Genomic DNA, 22,809 nt, shown 5'->3' on the forward strand with positions numbered 1-22,809 from the left:
TTCACCTTGAATTTGGCTAGGATAAGCATGAGATGCTTCACATCAGGTGTGGTCCAAATCACCCACTAGGGAGCTTTTACCAAACAAATTTTATTTAAGAATATAGTTAATATTTATAATAAGAAAATTAGCAAGAACCTTTAATTATAAACAAGAAACAAAACAACCATTATAATGTATAACTTTTAATGAATATCACTGTTTCAATTAAAACCAAAGCCCGTAGACAACAAAAAAAAACCTTTTCACAGGTTTGGCATAGCACAGACTAATATTCACTTGATTCTGGAACCGATTCTTTTTTCTTATGAGACTAAAGTCAAATACTCCTGTGACTCGGAGTAGTTTGAAAACAAGATAGCTTTCCAAAGCACCAGAGAGACTCTGGTCCAGCCCCAAAAAACACACAGACTTGCACCCTTCAGGGAAGCAAGGTCTTGTTTTCAGCTAGATCTTGCTGGATTCAATTAGTTAATAAATCTAGAATAAACACTGATCGGATATTCCTGATTGCTGTTAAAAACACATCTGGTTCACTAATGTCCTTTAGGGAAGGAAATCTGCCGTCCTTACCTGGTCTGGCCTACATGTGACTGCAGAGCCACAGCAATGGGGTTGAATCTGAACTGCCCTCCAGGGGCAACTAGGGATGGGCAATAAAAGCTGGCCAATCAGTGATACCCATGTCCCATACCCCTCTGAAATGGCCTTTAGGGGAAAGGTATATACGGGTGGGGGGTGGGGGGGGGGGGGGGGGGCGGTGGTGGCTGTAATTCACTATCATCTTCTCAAGGGTAATTAGGGATGGGAGTTACATTCTGGCCCAGCCAGCGATGTACACACCCCAGGAGCGTACAAGAAAAATATGTTTGGCCTTTCTGGGATTATCTATTAATTCTAGATTTATTAACTAATTGAATTTAAGTCTTTGATTTGATTTGCTTTATTATTGTCACATGTATTAACATACAGTGAAAAGTATTGTTTCTTGCGCGCTACGCAGACAAAGCATACCGTTCAGAGGGAAGGAAAGGAGAGGGTGCAGAAGGTAGTGTTACAGTCATAGCTAGGGTGCAGAGAAAGATCAACTTAATGCGAGGTAGGTCCATTCAAAAGTCTGACAGCGGCAGCGAAGAAGCTGTTATTGAGTCGCTTCGTATGTGACCTCAGATTTTTGTATCTTTTTCCTGTTCCCCGCCCCCTCCCCGCTCAATACCCAGAATATCTCACTCATGACTAGACTCCCTTGTCTCTCTCCCTCTCTCTCCCTCTCTCCTGTTTTAAATGTTTTGATTTCCAAATCTTCTCCCATTCAACAGAACCGGAAGGGGCAGGTTCCGGCTGACGTTGTGCCAGACCCGATGGACATGACTCTGGATAAGGCTGAAGCTGCCATGGTTGCCAAGGAGCTGAAGCAGTTGCTGCTCGATGCAGTCCCTCTGAGCTGTAACCTTCCCAAGGTCACCTTACCAAATTACGACAACATCCCGGGAAACCTGATGCTGACCTCGTTGGGCCTTAAACTCGGAGATCGAGTGCTTGTGGATACGGATAAGGTGAGGAGATTTTGGAGAGGGAGCGAATGCTTATTGTAACAGTGGTTGTCTGGTACCTGCCGTCCCTATCCAGCCAGCACCGTACATTGCCAATCTTTGCTACTTACCTTAAGAGATCTAGGTAAGAAGCTAACAGTCCATAACAGGGGGAGCCAATGGCCACTCAGCCCTTCAATCGTGCTCTGCCATTCATTATGATCAAATTCAATATCCTGATCCCCCCCGACATATCCCTCAATCCCTTTAGCCCCAAGGGCTATATCTAATTTCTTCCTGAAATTACACAACATTTTGGCCTCAGCTACTTTCTGTGGGAGTGAATTCCACACATTCACCACCCTCTGGGTGAAGAAATTTCTCCTCACCTCAGTCCTAAAAGGTTAACCCCTTATCCTCAAACTATGACCCCTAGTTCTGGTCTCTCCCACCATCGGGAACACTCTTCCTGAATCTACCCTGTCCAACCCTGTTGAAGGTTTGAATTTGAATTTGAATTCAGTAAAAATCTAGAATTGAAAATCTAACCACAGAATCCCTACAGGCCATTCTGTCCATCAAGTATGCGCCAACAACAATCCCACTCAGGCCCTATGCTCTCAACCCCACATATTTACCCTGCTAACCCCCCTGACAAGGGATAATTTAGCGTGACTAATAACACCTAATCTGGACAGGGGAACTCAGAAGAAACCCACACAGACATGGGGAGAATGTGCAAACTCCCCAAGCCAGGAATCGAATCTGGGTCCCTGGCGCCATGAGGCAGCAGCGCTAACCACTGTGCCAGCATGCAGATCCCATGAATAAATGAATGTTTTTATTGGTAGAGGGATTGAGTTTAGGAGCCGTGAGGTCATGTTGCAGCTGTACAGAACTCTGGTGTGGCTGCACTTGGAGTATTGCATACAGTTCTGGTTGCTGCATTATAGGAAGGATGTGGAAGTATTGGAAAGGGTGCAGAGGAGATTTACCAGGATGGTGCCTGGTATGCTGGGAAGATCTTATGTGGAAGGACTGAGGGACTTGAGGTTGTTTTCATTAGGGAGAAGAAGGTTCAGAGGTGACTTAATAGAGGCATACAAGAGGATTAGATAGAGTAGACAGTGAGAGTCTTTTTCCTCGGATGGAGATGGCTAGCTCAAGGGGACGTAACTTTAAATTGAGGGGTGATAGATATAGGACAGATTTCAGAGGTAGGTTCTTTACTCAGAGAGTAGCAAGGGCGTGGAATGCCCTGCCTGCAACAGTCGTGGACTTGCCAACATTAAAGACAATTAAATGATCATTGGATAAACATATGAATGATGTTGGAATAGTGTAGGTTAGATGAGCTTTAGATTGGATTCACAGGTCAGTGCAACATCGAGGGCCAAATGTTCTACGTTCTATGAATAAAAAAACAGAACCGCAGAGACTCCCGTGTATGCACTCACTAACACTCTCGCTCCTTGCCCTCCATGTCTCCTGTAGATTGAAACCTGTGATTTTGTTTTTTCCATCTGTTCCAGGTCGGAACGCTGCGATTCTGCGGCACCACAGAGTTTGCCAGCGGGCAGTGGGTTGGCGTGGAGCTGGATGAGCCGGAAGGGAAGAATGATGGCAGCGTCGGAGGGATAAGCTATTTTATTTGCCCTCCAAAGCATGGTAAGGGGAACTCGCTCGGGGAGGTTGTCCTACATCTGGAACGTTGGTCCGATTCTCACAGGAAGAGAAGGCCATTCAGCCCCTCGATCTGGATCCACCAGACAATTAGATCACAACATCCTGGGTTTGAATTTCCCCACTGCAGGAAATATTTGTCATTTTGGATGATTTTAAATACCTCAATTAGATCACCTCTCAACCTCCATATGTTCATTTGATTAGTTATATATTGAGGAAAGTTTGCATGTTCTCTCCATGTCCGAAAGATGTGCTGGTTAGGGTGCATTGGCCATGCTAAATTCTCCCTTGGTGTACCCGAACAGGCACTGGAGTATGGCAACTAGGGATGAGTACCAAAACGCATATTTTTAAACTAGCTAAGAAGAGGTTAGATCTAATAGATGGCGCAGTTGTTAGCAGTGCTGCCTAACAGCGCCAGAGACCCGGATTCAACTCCAGGCTTGAGTCACAGTCTCTGTGGAGTTTGTACGTTCTCTCCGTGTCTGCGTGGGTTTCCCCCAGATGCTCCAGTTTCCTCCCACAGTCCAAAGATGTGCAGGTTAGGCAGATTGGCTGTGCTAAATTACCCCTTAGTGTCAGGGGGATTAGTGGGGCAAATATGAGAGGTTAAGGGAATAGGGCCTGGGTGGGATTGTTGTCGGGTACAGGCTCGATGGGCTGAATGGCCTCCTTCTGCACTGTAGGGATTCTATGATTCTGTGAAATTGTGTTGACGGGGTCTTTCATACTCCATTTACCCCCACTCCAGCCTTCCTGCCCTGCTGAACCCCCTCTGTGTATCTCATCCAAATTTATCATTTTTGCAGCGGGCTATTTGACTGTGGCAGGAAGAGAATTGAGCCGTCACCTCATGTTTACACAGAAAGGAGTTGCTGAACAGCGACCGAGAGAGGGGAAGGGAATAGAATTCTTTACCCTTGCCCCCCCCCCCCCCCCCCATTCCACCCAAGTTTGGGGCTCTCAGTTTAATTGCCCCACTCCTGCTGGGGTGAGGTATTGGCACGATTCCAAGATTGACTGAGAGAGTCTGTCTGTGATTTACGACTCCACTAAGTGGTTCGTTTAGGCTGGGAGCTGCTTGTGCGTCTCTTAGCAAAGGATGTTATGAATAGGGCAGTGTGAGGCAGTGGTGCTAACCACTGTGCCACTGAGCGATTGTTGTGCTCATTTCACACGTCCAATATGCATATGTATTTTTTTTAACAGGTTATTTTTCTCCGGTGTCTAAAATCAGCAAAGTTCTCGACCAGACTCCTTCATCTGTAACGTCCACACCCAGAACTCCCAGGATGGATTTCTCCCGAATGACTGGGAAGACAAAGAAAGATAAAAAAGGTTCTTTTTGTCTCGATTTGAATTTCTGATTTATTTGATGGTGGTTGAAGTACTTTCCGCCTTGATTAATATCTCCCAAAATCCGCTCAACACACTTCACAAGTGTAGTGGCTCCTGCCAGCACAGTGTGCTCAGTAAGATGCCACAAAGAGCAGCGAGCTGAAACATAGATACATAGAAACTAGCAGCATCTGTAAAAGTCGGTGAGAGTCGTAGCTGACATGCCAAATTTCCTTAGTCTTCTGAGAAAGTAGAGGTTTGGTGGGCTTTCTTAACTATAGCATGGGGGAAACCAGGACAGATTATTGGTGATCTGGACACCTAAAAGCTTGAAGCTCAGAGGGGATCTCATAGAAACTTGTAAAATTCTAACAGGCCATTCGGCCCTTTAACCCTGCTCTGCCGTTCATTTTGATCCTGGCTGATCCTCAAATTCAATATCCTGATCCCTCCTTCCCTACCCCCCCCAATATCCCTCAATCCCTTCAGTCCCAAGAGCTATGTCTAATTTCTTCTCCAAATCACAATGTTTTGGCCTCAACTACTTTCTGTGGGAGTGAATTCCATACATTCACCACCCTCTGGGTGAAGAAATTTCTCCTCATCTCAGTCCTAAAAGGTTTACCCCTTATCCTCAAAGTATGACCCCCACCATCAGGAACGTTCTTTCTGAATCTATCCTGTCTAACCCTGTTAGAATTTTACAAGTTTCTATGAGATCCCCTCTGAGCTTCAAGTTTTTATCCAGATCACCAGTAACCTGTCCTGGTTCCCCCCCATGCTGACATTCTTGTTAGGAAAGTCCACCAACGCCCCTACTTTCTCAGAGACTAAGGAAATTTGGCATGTCAGCTATGACTCTCACCAACTTTTACAGATGCACCATAGAAAGCTTGGTATGGCTCCTGCTCTGCCCAAGACTGCAAGGTTGTGAATGTAGCCCAATCCATCAGGCAAACCAGCCTCCCATCCATTGACTTTGTCTACACTTCCCGCTGCCTCAGCAAAGCAGCCAGCACAATTAAGGACCCCACGCACCCCGGACATTCTCTCTTCCGCCTTCTTCCATCAGGAAAAAGATTTTAAAAATTTGAGGTCATGTACCAACTGACCCAAGAACAGCTTCTTCCCTGCTGCCGTCAGACTTTTGAATGGACTTACTTTGCCTTAAGTTGACCTTTCTCTACACCCTAGCTATGACTGTAACACTACATTCTGCACTCTCTCCTTTCCTTCTCTCTGAACGGTATGCTTGGTCTGTATGCAGCACAAGAAACAATACTTTTCACTGTGTGTTAATACATGTGACAATGATAAATCAAATCAAAATCACTCTTCTGACCTCCAGTGAATATAATCCTAACCAACTTAGTCTCTCCTCGTATGACAGAGCTGCCATTCCAGGAACCAGCCTGGTGAACCTTCACTGCACTCGCTCTATAGCAAGAACATCCTTCCAGAATGAGCAGCTAGTCTTGTTTTGTGGGAATGGTTGAAGGTTGATCTTTAGGAAGAGTCGGTTCTTTCAGTGGAGGCCGTGTTCCTCGCTCCGTGGGGAGCCTCGCTCAAAGCGAACACAGGCTAGGGTGTCTACAATGCCACCACTCCATACTTAAGCACTTCTCCTCACTGGGAGTAATAGCCTTTACCTCGACCCAAGGAACAGGCCTTGGTTTTAAGGTCCCAACTGAGTGACGGCAAGCCTGACGGTGCAGCACTCCCTCAGTACCGCACTGGGAGCGTCAGCAGAGAATTTGTGCTCAAGTCATAAAATCCCTGCAGTGAAGAAGGAGGCCATTCAGCCCATCGAGTCTGCACTGACGACAATTCCACCTAAGGTGGAAGAGAGAATGTCCGGAGTGGATGGCGTCCGTAATTATACTGGCTGCTTTTATGAGTCAGCGAGAAGTGTAGACGGAATCAGTGGATGGGAGGCTGGTTTGCGTGATGATTTGGGCTACATTCACGACCCTTTGTAGTTCCTTGCAGTTTTGGGCAGAGCAGGAGCCCATACCAAGCTGTGATACAACCAGAAAGAATGCTTTCTATGGAGAATCTCTAAAAGTTGGTGAGAGTCGTAGCTGACGTACCAAATTTCCTTAGCCTTGATCTCAGTGCATGTGACAAAACACTTTTAATGTGCACCTAGGTTTAATTTAATCTGTAAATACAGGTCAAAACATATGGGTGAATATTCTTTGTGTGTAACATTTGCAGCTGTCATGAACTTAAGGGAATTTAAACTCTGCTGTTAATTAAATTGTTAAGTCCTAGTTCGAGGGGCAGTGGGGAGACAATGGCCTAGTATTATTATTGCGAGACAATAAACCCAGAATCTCAGCTAATGTTCTTGGGACCGGGGTTCGAATCCCGCCACGCAGATGGTGGAATTTGAATTCAATAGAAAAAATCTGGAATTATGAATTTACTGATGACCATGAAACCATTGTCGGAAAAACCCATCTGGCCCATTAATGCCCTTTAGAGAAGGAAATCTGCTGTCCTTACCCGGGCCTGGCCTACATGTGACTTCAGAGCCACAGCAATGTGGTTGACTCTCGACTGCCCTCCAAGGGCAACTTGGGATGGGCAATAAATGCTGGCCAGCCAGCGACGCCCATGTCCCACGAATAAATGAAAAAAAAACGTTAACAAGATGCGTGAGGTGGGCCCCTTGGAGTATGAGCTCCCGGATTGAGGTAGACTTTTAAGGGCCGCTGGACAAATACATGAATAGGATGGGAATAGAGGGATATGGTCCCTGGAAGGGTAGGGGGTCTTAGTTCAGTCGAGCAGCATGGTCGGTGCAGGCTTGGAGGGCTGAAGGGCCTGTTCCTGTGCTATAATTTTCTTTGTTCTTTGATTTCCTGCCCAATCAGGGAGTTTCGCCTCTGTATATAACAAGGAGGTTCAGGGATTCCAGCACTCCGGATTCTGACATTGTATCTGAAGAACGAAGGGGAGGAATAGAGTTTGTGAATAAAAGGGAATCTGGTGAAGGTTCACCAGTCTCTGAGGAGTTATGTCAGGCAATAAAAATCTCTCTTATCTCGCTGAACTATTATTAAAGCTCACTGACCAACTGTCAATTACTACAGCAGTTCCAAGAGACTAATTAGGGGCAGGGCCTTCCTGTGTAAGTCTCTCCTTGTTGGCTACACATCGTTTGGTGATCTGATTTAGTTGCACGCTGTGATTCACCTTGACAGTTGTGATCCCACTTGATCCAAAGGCTTGGTCCTCGTTGCCAAGAGTGAGCCATTCTGCCAGTTGACGCACCTCATGCAGTCCACATCTGCATTGACATGGCCTCCAGTTTCATCCCTGTGTTTCTCCTCAGCTTTGAGAAGGAAGTCGTTGTCAGTGGGTAGCCTCGATCGAGAGGGCGTGAAGATTGAGATTGGTGACCAAGTGCTGGTGGCTGGTCAGAAGCCGGGAATAATTCGGTATTACGGCAAAACAGACTTTGCCCCAGGTGAGTGATATTGTGAAGCGACGCGCGGAGCAGGGCATAGGTTCCAGCATCACGATCTCTGTAGCAGTTAACAAGTCCTTAACCACCGTCCTGCCTTGGAATGTTGCTGGATCTGAAGGAACCGCAAACACTCAGGGAGGCGGTGGGGTAGTGGTATTGTCACTGGCTGAGTAATCCAGGGACCCGGGTTCGAATCCCACCTCGGCAGGTGGGGAAATTTGATTTAAATATAAAATCTGGAACTAGAAATCTACTGGTGACCATGAAACTCGCCATGTTACACGCGATTCCAGATCCACAGTGATGTGGCTTACTCTCAAATGGGGTTCAAAGACCTACCAGTAACCATAGAATCCCAACAGCCTTTGGCCCATCGAGCCTGCACCGACAACAATCCCAACAGGGCGGCCCAGTGGTTAGCATTGCTGCCTCACAGTGCCAGGGACCCGGGTTCGATTCCTGGCTTGGGTCATTGTGTGGAGTTTGCACGTTCTCCCCATGTCTGCGTGGGTTTCCTCCGGGTGCTTCGGTTTCCTCCTGCAGTCTGAAAGACATGCTGGTTAGGGTGCATTGGTCATTGTAAATACTCCTTCAGTGTAACCAAACAGGTGCCGGAGTGTGGCGACTAGGGGATTTTCACAGTAACTTCATTGCAGTGTTAATGTAAGCTTACTCATGACACTAATAAATAAACTTCAAACAGTAACATAATCAGGAAGTTACCACACCCCAACACCAGCCGGGTTATCTATCGACACAGATGTTGGTCTCCTAGCTTCCGGAATACGTGTGGCACGGATACCAGTGGACAGATGGTGACACTCCTGAATTAACTCATGTTAAATCCATGAGGAATTACCCCTCAGTGAAGCCATTGCTTCAAGTCGGTCACTCAGCTTATATCCAGACCTGTTCCTGGATGTTGACTACCCTTTGCTATCGAGAAAGGAGGAGCTAGGTCTGAGTCCGCACAAGGCCATTTGTTCTGGAAACTTCTTCACCTGTAACATGGTTAATTGGTCATGTTAAATTTTTCCTTACTGTCAGGGGGATTAGCAGTATAAATGTGTGGGGTTATGCAGATAGGGGTCAATGCAGACTTGATGGGCTGAATGGCCTCCTTCAGAACTGCAGGGTTTCTACGATCTCTGTTCTATGATCTGATGAGACATTGTGAGGATCAGACACTCGAAAACCCTACCTTCCTCTCTCCTGACCTGTTAAAAGTTTATTTATTCGTGTCACACATAGGTTTACTTAACACTGTAATGAAGTTACTGTGAAAATCCCCTCGTCACCACACTCTGATGCCTGTTCAGGTTACACTGAGGGAGAATTTAGCACGGCCAATGCATCCTAACCAGCACGTCTTTTGGACTGTGGGAGGAATCCGGAGCACCCAGAGGAAACCCACGCAGACATGGGGAGAATGTGCAGACTCCGCACAGACAGTGACCCAAGCTGGGAATCAAACTCAGGTCCTTGGCACTGTGAGGCAGCAGTGCAACACTGTGCCACCGTGCCGCTCCCTGCTGACCTGCTGTGTGTCCCCAGCCTTTTCTAATTTTTATTAGTTGTCTATTAACTATTTAAACTGAAATTAAAACAGGAAAATGCTGGGAAAATTGCACAGGCCTGGCAGTATGTGTGGAGAGAGAAAGGGAGTTAATATCCAGAGTCTGTGTGACTGCGTCCCAGGGCTGAGAAAACCTCTGGAGGAGGGTCGTAGGGACTCGAAACATTAACTCTTGTTTATTTCTCCGCAGACGCTGCCAGATCTGTTGGGTTTTCCTGCATTTTTCTGTTTTTATTTCAGATTCCCAACATTGCAGTATTTTGCTTTGGTTTTAATCTGTGTTGTTGCTCAGGGGAAGTGGTGGTCTAGTGGTATTATTGCTAAAGTATGAATCCAGGAACTCAGCTAATGTTCTGGGGACCCGGGTTCAAATCCCACCACGGCAGATGGTGGAATTTAAGTTCAATAAAAAAAATCTAGAATTAAGAATCTACTGATGACCGTGAAACCACTGTCAGAAAAACCCATCTGGTTCACTAATGCCCCTTTAGGGAAGGAAATCTGCCGTCCTTACCCGGTCTGGCCTACATGTGACTCCAGAGCCACAGCAATGTGGTTGACTCTCAACTACCCTCGGCTAACTAGGGAATGGGCAATAAATGCTTGCCGGCCAGCGATACCCATGTCCCTCAAATGAATAAAAAAAAAGTTGGTTGTTCATATTGATTTCTCTGTTGTAAGTCAAAGCTGTTTGCTGTTTTTTTTTTCTCCAGGGTACTGGTACGGTATTGAGCTGGACAAGGCGACCGGGAAACACGATGGTTCAGTGTTTGGTGTGCGGTATTACACTTGTTCTCCAAAATATGGAGTGTTTGCCCCTCCCTCCAGAGTGCAGAGGTAACATTCAGTTGATATGTTGTGTTCTTGTGTCCAGAGGGCCCCTTGTGAAGCTGCCAAATTTAACATTAATTGGCTTGGAATGGCCCAAGTGTTGGAATAATTAAGTTTCTTTATTAAATCTTTTTTTAAAGAAAGAGTTTTACTAAAGAAGCTTCATTACTCCAACATGTGAGGCCTCACCCTGGGCCATTCTGAGCCAGTTAACATTTAAACCCAACCATCCCCACCGTTGCTCCCATGGTTTGATTTTTTTTCCTCCTTTAGCCGAGGAGATATTATTCATCATCCCTCCTCGTTCTGTAGACATTGGATGAGACTAATGGCCGTTTGGAGATTTCAGTGCTCGAAAGCTGTTCTGGTGAGGGTGACACCTGTGGCTCAGTGGGTAACTTTTCCCCTCTGAATCAGAGGCTTCAGGTTCCACTCTGAGCCTGACAGTAGACAGTTATATTGAAGAGGTGGTTAGCACTGCTGCTCTCACAACGCCAGGAACCCGGGACCCGGGTTCAGTCCTGGCCTCGGAAGATGAATCACAGAATCCCTACAGTGCAGCGAGAACAAAGTACAGTACAGGAACAGGCCCTTCAGCCCTCCAAGCCTGCGCCAATCATGATACCTGCCTAAACTAAAACCGTACGCACTTACGGAGTCCGTATTCCCATCCTATTCATGAATTCGTCTAGGTGTCCCTTATATGCCTCTATCGTACCTGCTCCCATCCCCTCCCCAGGCGCCCCAGACATTCACCACCCTCTGCATAAAAAAACTTGCCTCACACATCCCCACGCACCTTGAACCCGTGTCCCCTAGTACTTGACTTTTCTACCCTAGGACAGAGGGTACCCTAAACTTATCCACTCTGTCCATGCCATAAACCTCTATCAGGTCGCTCCCCCCCCCCACCCCCCTAGCCTTCCAGCGAGAACAAACCGAGTTTATCCAACCTCTCCTCATAGCTAATACCCTCCAGAAAGAGACCATTTTGGCCCATTGATCCTGCACCGACAGCAATCCTGGCAACGGAAGATGAATCACTTTGTGTGGAGTCTGCACATTCTCCCCGTGTCTGCGTGGGTTTCCTTTGGGTGCTCTGGTTTCCTCCCACACTCCAAAGATGTGCTGGTTAGATGCTTTGGCCATGATAAATTGTCCTTTAGAGTCGTGATATGTGTAGGGGAATTATAGTTGGGGTTACAGGGATAGGGCCTGGGTAAGATGCTCTGTCAAGAGAATCAGCGCAGACTCGATGGGCCGAATGGCCTCCTCCTGCACTGTAGGGATTCTACAAAACGTTGACAGTGCCCGTAACTTCCTGCCCCCCCCCCCCGTGTCGGATCTGGGTTGGGCTACGTTCCAGAGAATTCCTCTGGGAAGTTCCCAGGTTAGGGTTTACGCGGGAATTGTCCAGAAACACCAGATTCCCCCTGGACGATCGCGCTGTGCGATGATCCAGCCGACAAAGTCATTTAAATTGCCAGCTTCCACCCCAGCCGCATGAGACTCCCCCATACCCGACCCCACATCTCCTCCCGAACCTGATCCAACCACCCCCACCCCTCACCCCAATCGGGGCCCCTGCCCTCTGATGACCCCATTCTCTTAACTCCCACCCTCAGTGTCCAGGTATGACCCATCATTTCACAGTGGGCCGGGATCTGCTGTGAGAATTACCAACCAAAAAAATGGCCTCTCTCAAATCTCTCTTCCTGCGGACCCACGCTGGCAAACTGCATTATTCTGCAAAAAGAAATGAGATCTATGCCAATGTTGGGAGGGACATCAACATTAACACTGTCTTCTTCTTTTGCAACTGTAGGATTGCTGGCCCGAAGGGTCCCCTGAGTGACAGCACAGTTGGCAAAAAAATTCACCAAGTAACAAGTAAGTTTCTATTGCTTTAACAGGGCAAAGAGGCACTTTTTTTATTCATGGGCTGGGCCAGCATTTATTGCCCATCCCTAGTTGCCCCTTGAGAAGGTGGTGGTGAGCTGCCTTCTTGAATCGCAGCAGTCCACGTGCTGTGGGTTGACCCACAATGCCATTAGGGAGGGAATTCCAGGAATTTGACCCAGCGATTGCGAAGGAACGGCCGATACGTTTCCAAGTCAGGATGGTGAGCGGCTCAGAGGGAAACTTGCAGGTGGCGGTCGTCCCAAGTATCTGCTGCCCTTGTCCTTCTAGATGGAAGTGGTCGTGAGTTTGGAAGGTGAACTATTAGAGACTCATATAGCACAGAAGGAGGCTGTTTGGCCCATTGTGCTGTGCTGGCTCAATGAAAGAGTGATCCCATTAATGTTAAACCAGGTAATAGAAGCCTGTAAATTGTAGGACACAGAGTTCCACAATTGTAGGAAAGGGTACAAGATAGACCTAACCATGGAAAGATCTTCGGCCTAACCTTTCCATGCCACCCTTTTTTTTTAAACCCCTAAGCTAATCCCAATTCCCACGTTTGGCCCATATCCGTCTATACCCATCTTACCCATGCAACTGTCTAAACGCTTTTTAAAAGACAACATTATACCCGCCTCTGCTATTGCCTCTGGCAGCTCGTTCCAGACACTCACCACCCTCTGTGTGGAAAAAATTGTCCCCTCTGGACCCTTTTGTATCTCTCCCCTCTCACCTTAAACCGATGCCCTCTAGTTTTAGACTTCCCCTTGGGAAAAAGTATTGACTATTCTAGCTGATCCATGCCCCTCATTATTTTATAGACCTCTGTAAGATCACTCCTCAACTCTCTATGCTCCAGAGAAAAGAAGTCCCAGTCTATCCAGGCTCTCCTTATAACTCAAACCATCAAGTCCCGGTAGCATCCTAGTAAATATTTTCTGCATTCTTTCTAGTTTAATAATATCCTTTCTATAATAGGGTGACCAGAATTCTGTATGTGTGTGTGTCAGCATGTGTGACAGTGCCAGGACCCAGGGTCAATTCCAGTCTCGGGTCACTGTCTGTGTGGAGCCTGCATGTCCTCCCCATGTCTGTGTGGGTTTCCTCCGGGTGCTCCAGTTTCCTCCCACAGTCCAAAAGACTGCTGGTTAAGTGCATTGGCCGTGCTAAATTCTCCCACAGTGTACCTGAACAGGCGCCGGCATGTGGCGACTAGGGGATTTTTACAGTAACTTCATTGCAGTGTTAATGTAAGCCACTTGTGACAATAATAAATAAACTTTAAACTAACACCAGAGAAAGCTTTATAGATGTGCACTGACCCACTGTAAGGGGCTAGACTGCTTAACCAGGGTCACCCTGGGAGAAACTAGGCCCGTCTCCAGGTCACATGACTGGCACCCTTAAAGGGATGGTGTGAACCCCAAACCCCCAACATATAACAGAGTGGCAAACACAGAAAATGCTGGAAAATCTCAGCAGGTCTGACAGCATCTTGCAGAGAGAATAGAGGTCTGGCAAAGACTCAAAACGTTGTCAGCACGTTCTCCCCGTGAGTTTCCTCTGAGTGCTCTGGCTTCCTCCCACAGTCCAAAGATGTGTGAGTTAGGTGAATTGGCCATGCTAATTGGACCCTAGTATCGGGGATTAGCAGGGTCAATACATGAGGTTATAGGGATAGAACCTGGGCAGGATGTTGTTGGTGCTGACTTGATGGACTGAATGGCTTCTTTCTGCACGATAGGGTTTCTGTGATTCTAAGATTCTGTGATTCTAACGGCTAATGTTATGCCGTTGTTTAAGAAGGGTGCCAGGCAAAAGGCGGGGAATTACAGGCCGGTTCGTTTAACGTCTGTGGTAGGTAAAATGTTAGAATCTGTCATTAAGGAGGAAATTGCGAGGCATCTTGAAGGGAATTGCTTGATAGAGCAGACGCAGCACGGTTTCATTAAAGGGAAGTCGTGTCTGACAAATTTACTGGAGTTCTATGAGGATGTGTCGAGGGCGGTGGATAGAGGAGAGCCGGTGGATGTGGTCTTTCTGGATTTTCAGAAGGCGTTTGACAAGGTACCTCACAAGAGGTTATTGCAGAAGGTCGGGGGACATGGAGTTGGGGGTAGGGTGTTAGCGTGGATAGAGGATTGGTTGTCAAATAGGAGGCAGAGAGTGGGGGTCAATGGGTGCTATTCGGATTGGCGGATGGTGACTAGTGGAGTGCCCCAGGGGTCGGTGCTGGGGCCTCAGCTTTTTACCATTTACATAGATGATCTGGAGGAGGGAACCGAGTGTAGGGTGTCGAAATTTGCTGATGACACCAAGATTGGGGAACGGCAACTTGTGCGGAGGGTGTGGAGAGTCTGCAGAAGGATCTAGATAGGCTGGGCGAATGGGCCAGGAAATAGCAAATGGAATTTAATGTTGGCAAGTGTGAGGTGGTCCACTTTGGTAGGAAGAATGGTAGGAAGGATTATTACTTACGTGGCGAAAAACTGCAGCAGGCGACGGTGCAGAGGGACCTCGGGGTCCTTGTGCATGAGTCGCAAAAACCCAGCTTGCAGGTGCAGCAGGTGGTCAGGAAGGCGAATGGGATGCTGGCCTTCATAGCGAGGGGGATTGAATATAAAAGTAGGGAGGTCTTGCTGCAGCTGTATAGGGCATTGGTGAGGCCGCAGCTGGAGTACTGTGTGCAGTTTTGGGCGCCGCACCTGCGCAAAGATATTTTGGCTTTGGAGGGAGTGCAGAGGAGGTTTACTAGGCTGATACCGGAGTTGAGGGGGTTGAGCTATGAGGAGAGGCTGAATAAACTAGGCTTGTACTCGTTAGAGTTTAGAAGGATGAGGGGAGATCTCATTGAGACGTATAAGATGAAGAATGGGATGGATAGGATAGAGGTGGAGAGACTCTTCCGGCTCAAAGACAGTAGGACTAGGGGGCACAGCCTCAAGATAAAGGGGAGGCGGTTTAGAACGGAGTTGAGGAGGAACTTCTTCACTCAAAGGGTGGTGAATCTCTGGAATTCTCTGCCCGTTGAAGTGGTGGAGGCTGCCTCGCTAAATATTTTTAAGAAGCGGGTTGATGGGTTTTTGATAAGAGAGGGGATTAAGGGTTATGGGGAGAGGGCAGGAAAGTGGAACTGAGCCACAACAGATCAGCCATGATCTTATTGAATGGCGGGGCAGGCTCGAAGGGCTAGATGGCCTACTCCTGCTCCTATTTCTTATGTTCTTATGTAAGATTCATCTTCTGTCTCCACAGTGACTCAACCCAAGAGGAATTTAGCAGCTGTGAGGACTCCGAAAGACATTGCATCAGAGAGTTCTATATCCAGGTAAGGCATTACCCTGAATCAGGCAGTGTGCACTTTCAAAATAAGGGATAGTATAGTGAAAGTTTCCTTCTCCACCTCCTGCTGAAATGTTAATGACCAGTTCTCCCGACACTGCAGTCTAATATTTCCCAGCAACCTCTCTCGGTAATAATAACCCTCTCCAACTCTCACTCCTCTTCCACAAAACATGTGCCAGACAAGGTGTGACTGGCTGCATTGGGTTAGCACTGTTGTCTCACTGTGCCAGGGGCCCTGGTTCGATTCCCGGCTCGGGTCATTGTCTGTGTGGGGTCTGCACATTCTCCCCCATGTCTGTGTGGGTTTCCTCTGGGTGCTTCGGTTTCCTCCCACAGTCCGAACGACGTGCTAGTTAGGGTGCATTGGCTGTGCTAAATTCTCCCTCGGTGTACCCGAACAGGCACCGGAGTGTGGCAACTAGGGGATTTTCACAGGAACTTCATTGCAGTGTTAATGTAAGCCTACTTGTGACGCTAATAAATAAGCTTTAAACTTAAAATAAACAACAATTTGAGAAAATAAACCGAACCAGTCAAAACAAAACCTGAAGTGAAATGGAATGGGAATTCCTGACCATTTTCTGTTTTGTTTTAGATCAAACAGGCTTACATTAACACTGCAATGAAGTTACTGTGAAACTAGCCTAGTCCCCACACTCTGTTTGGGTACACTGAGGGAGAGTTTAGCACGGCCGATGCACCCTAACCAGCACATCTTTTGGACTGTGGAAGGAAACCAGAGCACCCAGAGGAAACCCACGCAGACATGGGGGGAATGCATAGACTCCGTACAGACAGTGATCCCAACCGGGAATCAAACCCAGGTCCCTGGTGCTGTGAGGCAGCAGTGCTAACCACTGTGTTGCCCTATCAAGCATCAATGCTTCGATCTTTGGCACTGTCAGTCACCTAAATATTTGTCACACGATTGCCACTTCTTTCACAATGTACGTGGCTGCGTGTGTTAGAGAACTTTCCCTCAATCTCTGTGATGCACTGATAGCAAAATGTCTATTAGTTCCGTCACTGTGACAAGTCCCCGGTGACCCAGGTCAGAGACTGGCAGAGCAGACTGCCTGGAGAATGGTACATGACACGTGCAGCAGGTGGAGAACGTAACGTGCCAGCTGAGGTGAAGAACGTTCACGTATTGTGTGAACTCGCTTTGGAAGGTGACTTCTATCAAAAGCAGTTCATGGACCACAATATTTGAACTGAGCGTGAAGTTCCTTTCAAACAATTTGATTCGAACCGATCTCTTGCCACTCTGAGATTTGACCCTCCCGTGTGTGCCGATTATGATCTCGCTGTTGACGGTAAACTTGTCCAAATTGGTTTTGAACCTGAAGAGACCGTGACGGGGGCCGCTGCCACTGGGATGGTTTGTCTTGAACTTGGCAATCTCTGGTGGCAACCCGGACATTTCTGACCGGGAATAAACTGCGTTCCTGGTCTCTATCCGACGTGGCAGCAGGTGGCCCCCCCGATCCTGAGCAGATGACTCAGCTGTATGAGGTGGGAGAAAGCTGCCACCATGTTGGATAGTCCATCAGTGTTGGCAACAGGCTTGGGCTATTGCTGCAATTGTTCATCTCCTTTCCTTCTCCCCTCGGCGTGTTGCCAGAGAGACGTTTCTTCAACCTCCTGGCTTGAAGATCAATGGTGTGACGTTCAGCGCTCCCTCACTAAGCTGCTGTTCCGTGTGTAAAGGGAAATCATGATGCGGACATTTATTTTGGTTTAAGTGATTCCCAACATGCTGGTTCAGGATGGCACAGTGGTTAGCACTGCTGTCTCAGTGCCAGGGACCCTGGGTTCGATTCCCAGCTTGGGTCACTCTGTGTGGAGTTTGCATGTTCTCCCCATGTCTGCGTGGGTTTCCTCCGGGTGTTCCGGTTTCCTCCCACAATCCGAAAGACGTGCTGGTTAGGGTGCATTGGCCATGCTAAATTGCCCTGGGATGCATAGTTAGAGAGATTAGTGGGGTCAATATGTGTGGTTACGGGGATAGGGCCTGGGTGGAATTGTTGTTGGTGCAGACTCAATGGGCCAAATGGCCTTCATCTGCACTGTAGGGATCTCATCCTCAATTTTCTCCCCTTTACCCCCTTCCACAATAGTTTATTTATTATTGTCACAACTAGGCTTACATTAACACCTCAATGAAGTTACTGTGAAATCCCCTAGTCACCACACTCCAGCACCTCCGGGAGAATATGCAGACTCCACACAGACAGTGACCCAAGCCGGGAATCGAACCTGGGTCCCTGGAGCAGCGCTAACCACTGTGCTACCCCAAAGTTCAGCACTCCTCCCTCTTCCACTCCATTGCTGTTTTGTTGAAGGCAATAAACTCGGGGCTCCTGTAAGGTGCTGGGAATATTGCAGGGCACTCGACGTAGGTTCTTCTGCCACAGTGTGTTTCTTGACGCAACCCTTGATCTCTCTTCGCCTTTCACAATTGTGTGAGGGAGCACTGTGTCATTGTAATTAAGAGATTATTGATATAAATTAACCCTTTGAAGGCTTTGGGGTTCACTGCACAGTGAGGTCCATTGGCCTTTCACTAATTCATGTGAGATCACAAGAGTTGTATCCCATGCAGCTGGTTTAACTCAGAAAGATCATTTTTCCTCCTACGCTGTAATACATGGAAGACCGCGGGAGAGTGTGAGCTTTACAAAGAACATGTGGAATTCAAAGGGTTAATTGGAAAGGGAACATCTCGTCACCAGTGCATCTTCTGAAGATCAAACTTTTACCCCAGACTTTGATGGAACTTTTTTTTTCCTCATTAATTGCTGGTTTGGACGTTGTCAAAGAGGGCGATTACTGAGCGATTTGAAAGGAGTTACTGAGTTTCAACAAGGGAGTTGGATCAGCCTCGTACACTGAGCTGTGCAAAAAATAAAATTAATCTTTCACCTATTAAAATTCCCATCCTCCTTGTGCACTTTCCCATTTGCAAAATGTTACTTCTTGTTGTCAAATGCTTGGCATATTTTCATCAGGGCTTTTTCCATCACAGTTGAAACAGTGCCAGGGACCTGGGTTCGATTCCCGGCTCGGGTCTCTGTCTGTGTGGAGTTTGCACATTCTCCCCGTGTCTGCTTGGGTTACCCCAGGTGAATCATAGAATCCCTACAGTGCAAAAGAAGGCCATTTGGCGCATTGAGTCTGCACCCAGGCCCTAATCCCGTAACCCCACATATTTACCCTGCTAATGCCCCTGACACTAAGGGGCAATTTATCATGGCCAATCCAGCTAACTCGCATGTCTTTGGACTGTGGGAGGAAAATGGAGCACCCGGAGGAAACCAACGCAGACATGGGAGGAACGTGCAAACTCCACACAGAGAGTGACCCAAGGCTGGGAATAGAACCCGGGTCCCTGACGCTGTGAAGCAGCGGTGCTAACCACTGTGCTGGGTGCTCCGGTTTCGTCCCACAGTCTGAAAGACGTGCTGGTAATGGTGCATTGGCCGTGCTAAATTCTCCCTCAGTGTACCCGAACAGGTACCGGAGTGTGGCGACTAGGGAATTTTCACAGTAACTTCATTGCAGCGTTAATGTTAGCTTACTTGTGACACTAATAAATAAACTTTTTAAACTTCAAAATAACAGTCTAAATGACCTTTTGAATTGACTAGTTTTTAAAATTGACATCTGAGCCACCTATGAACTAATTATTGTAGTTGTTCCCTGTGATTCTAATCCTGCGTGTTGTTAATAACATGCCAACAAGACATTGTGTGTATATGCGAGAGAGTGAGTGCGCGTGCGCGAGAGAGTGAGTGCGCGTGTGTGTGAGAGAGAGAGAGAGAGTGAGTGCGCGTGCGCGAGAGAGTGAGTGTGTTTATTTGTTGCAATTGCACAGCAAGAGGCCAGGCCAGGTTTGTCTGTTGGAGGTGATTCAGCTCCCCTGCATGTGTTCAAGCTCAGTATCCAACTCCCTCAGCGATGCGTCATCAGCATTTGACCTTTCAGGGCGTCATTGCCATGGCAACTTAATTTACAGCACTGTTCCTTCATTGGGTAATATCACTACCCCTTATCCACCCAGCTCAAAGCTTCTTTCCGATTCCGCCCCCGCCAAATGACAATGGGGAAATGTCCGCCGTGGCCTCACAGACTCCGGGCTGATGGAGCTGCGGTGACACTTGCTCCTGGAGTTATTGAGCCGCCGCGCTCTCCTTCACTCCTGTCCTGTGACTTTTTGGTATTGGGGCAGTGAGTGATGAGGATAAACACTGGCACAGCTTCCAGAGCATGGCATGTTCAAACCCACACAGGGGGCCCATTGTAACACTTAATTGGAAACCCCTTTTGAGGAAGGGAAACAGTTTGATGTCCAGAAGCAAGGTGTGAATAGCGAGATTCCCTTTCCTTGACAAAGGCTGATCCTGACTATTGGAAGTGCTGTTCTGAGTCGCTGCTATCTTACAGGCTGGTTAAAATACAGCACTTTTGGATTTTCTGAAGAAACCCACATCTAATAATGTGTACCCACTGGTATGTTGATGGGAAGATTTTTATTTTGCATTTTCTAACACCCTTTGGCATTGTTTCACGTGTAGGAGTGGACACTGAGAACGAGGCGGAGATGGACGGGCAGCTAAACTCTCGGGCATTGTATCTGAAAGGAAGCTTTCAAAGGGTTGGGTTGGAGGGATGGGAGGCAGCCTGTGGATTTGGTTTAGATGAGAGAATGTGACTCCCATCCCTCCTGCCTCTTTTTGTTGTGTTATTCCTGGCATGTAAAACAAACTCAGTTGGTAAACTCACTGCCCGGTGATGGAATGGAGCCACAGGAATATTGGTAGGTTCAACTTTGTGACTTCAAGACAATAAGACCATAGGACATAGGAGCAGAATTAGGCCACTCGGCCCATCAAGTCTGCTCCGCCATTCAATCATAGCTGATATTTTTCTCATCCCCGTTCTGCCTTTTCCCCATAACCCCTGATCCCCTTATTCATCAAGAACCTATCTATCTCTGTCTTAAAGACACTCAATGACCCGGCCCCCACAGCCTTCTGCAGCAAAGAGTTCCACAGATTCCCCACCCTCTGGCTGAAGAAATTCCTCCTCATCTCTGTTTTAAAGGATCATCCCTTTAACCTGAGGTTGTGTCCCTCTGGTTCTAGTTTTTCCTGCTAGTGGAAACATCCTTTCCACGTCCACTCTATCCAGGCCTCGCAGTATCCTGTAAGTTTCAATAAGATCCCCCCTCACCCTTCTAAACTCCAATGAGTACAAACCCAGAGTCCTCAACCTTTCTCATAGGACAAGCTCTTCATTCCAGGGAGCATTCTTGTGAACCTCCTCTGGACCCTCTCCAAGGCCAGCACATCCTTCCTTAGCTACAGGGCCCAAAACCGCTCACAATACTCCAAATGGGGTCTGACCAGAGCCTTATACAGCCTCAGAAGTACATCCCTGCTCTTGTATTCTTGAGGCTTTGGTATCATCTCCCACAGTTGGTACATTAACCTCTGAGTGTCCCTTACTGGAACGTGTGCATGTTTGGATGTCCCAGCAGGGACTGGATCAAGCATGGCTGTGAACCCCAACTTCCCCACCGCACCCACCTCCACTCCACTGTCAGTATTCCGTTGCCACTCACTGTCCCATTTTCATGGAGTATGGATAGAGACACAGAGCAGTACAGCGCAGAAATAGGCCCTTCAGCCCAACCAGTCCATGTCGACCATGGTGCTCTCCCAGTTAGTCCCAATTGTCCACGTTTGGCCCATATCCCTCCAACCATTTCCCGTACATATCCAAATGCTTTTTAATGTTGCTATTGTATCTGCCTCAACCACTTTCGCTGACGGCTCATTCCACACAGGCACCACCCTCTGTGTGAAGAAGTTGCCCCTCAGGCCCCATTTAAATCTTTCTCCTCTCACCTTAAACCTCTGCCTTCTAGTTCTCCCTGGGAAAAAGACTGTGTGTGCATCCTGTCGATGCTCCTCATGATTTTATACACCTCAATAAGATTACCCCCCCTGTTCTCCTACGACCCAAGTCCTAGTCTGGCCAACCTCTCCCTATAACTCAGGCCCACTTGTCCTGGCAACATGCTCGTACATCTCTTTCCAGGTTATCCTATAACGGGGCAACCAAAACTGTACACAATGCTCCAAGTGCGGCCTCATCAACACGTTATACAACTGTAACTGAGGGTGGGATTTTACAGCATCGCTCGGGCAAGACCGGAAATTCTCGCCTGAGGTCAACAGAGACTTCTGTTGTTGGACTCTCGCCCGCGTCAATTCTGTGGTGGGCAGGGTGGCAGAGTGCCAGCCATAATGTCCCAACTTCTGTACTCAACGCCCTGACTGGTGAAGACCACTCCAGCTTCTGTTTCTTGTGTGAGGTTGAGGAATACAGCACCTGACTAAGTTTATCTGAAAGTGGTTTTTAATCTGTCAAGGGCTGGTACCTGAGATAAAAGCAAATTACTGCGGATGCTGGAATCTGAAGCAAAAACAGAAAATGCTGGAAAATCTCGGCAGGTCTGACAGCATCTGTGGAGAGAGAATAGAGCCAATGTTTTGAGTCTGGATGATCCTTTGTCAGAACCTGTACCTGTTTGCTGTACCCAGTACCCTGTGCCAGTACCTGTACCCAGTACCCTGTGCCAGTACCTGTACCCAGTACCCTGTACTCAGTACCTGTACTCTGTTCCTTGTACCCAGTACCTGTTCCCTGTGCCAGTACCTGTACCCTGTACCCAGTACTGTTAGTCCCTGTACCAAATACACTGTTGCCAGTACCTGCCTCCCTGTACCTAGTACTCTGTGCCAGTACTTGTCCCTTGTATCCTGTACTCAGTATCCTGGATTAGCCCCTGAACCCAATACCTTGTTGCAAGTACCCTTTACTAGTACCTGTTCCCTGTACCCAGTATCCTGTGCCAGTAGGTGTTCCCTTTTACTGGTACCCTGTGCCAATGTGTTCCCTGTAGCCAGTACCTGTTCCTCTGTACCCAGTACCCAGGGCACTACCTGTTCCTTGTACCCAGTACCCTGAGCACTACCTGTTCCCTGTACCCAGTACTTTGTCCCAATACCTGTTCTGCTGTACCCAGTACCCTGGGTTAGTACTTGTTTCTTGAA

General features: G+C 47.6%; 1 protein-coding gene across 5 annotated transcripts in view; it reads left to right on the plus strand.

Annotated features, from left to right (window-relative positions):
* clip3 (CAP-GLY domain containing linker protein 3) overlaps window positions 1-22,809 on the plus strand; it is a 57,586-nt gene that overhangs the window by 27,983 nt on the left and 6,794 nt on the right. For 3 of the 5 annotated variants that reach the window (XM_080218338.1, XM_080218341.1, XM_080218339.1), the window contains exons 7-13: window positions 1,320-1,556; window positions 3,065-3,200; window positions 4,428-4,556; window positions 7,897-8,031; window positions 10,321-10,444; window positions 12,264-12,328; window positions 15,596-15,668. In XM_080218338.1, the coding sequence (XP_080074464.1) occupies window positions 1,320-1,556; window positions 3,065-3,200; window positions 4,428-4,556; window positions 7,897-8,031; window positions 10,321-10,444; window positions 12,264-12,328; window positions 15,596-15,668 (899 nt within the window). Of the gene's footprint in view, window positions 1-1,319; window positions 1,557-3,064; window positions 3,201-4,427; window positions 4,557-7,896; window positions 8,032-10,320; window positions 10,445-12,263; window positions 12,329-15,595; window positions 15,669-18,342; window positions 19,054-20,262; window positions 20,532-22,809 lie in introns of those variants that run through there. The other 2 variants (XM_080218342.1, XM_080218340.1) reach the window with 2 other exon arrangements.

Source organism: Carcharhinus amblyrhynchos, unplaced genomic scaffold (genome assembly GCF_965287045.1).
Source record: "Carcharhinus amblyrhynchos unplaced genomic scaffold, sCarAmb.v2.hapA scaffold_37, whole genome shotgun sequence".
NCBI lineage: Eukaryota > Metazoa > Chordata > Chondrichthyes > Carcharhiniformes > Carcharhinidae > Carcharhinus > Carcharhinus amblyrhynchos.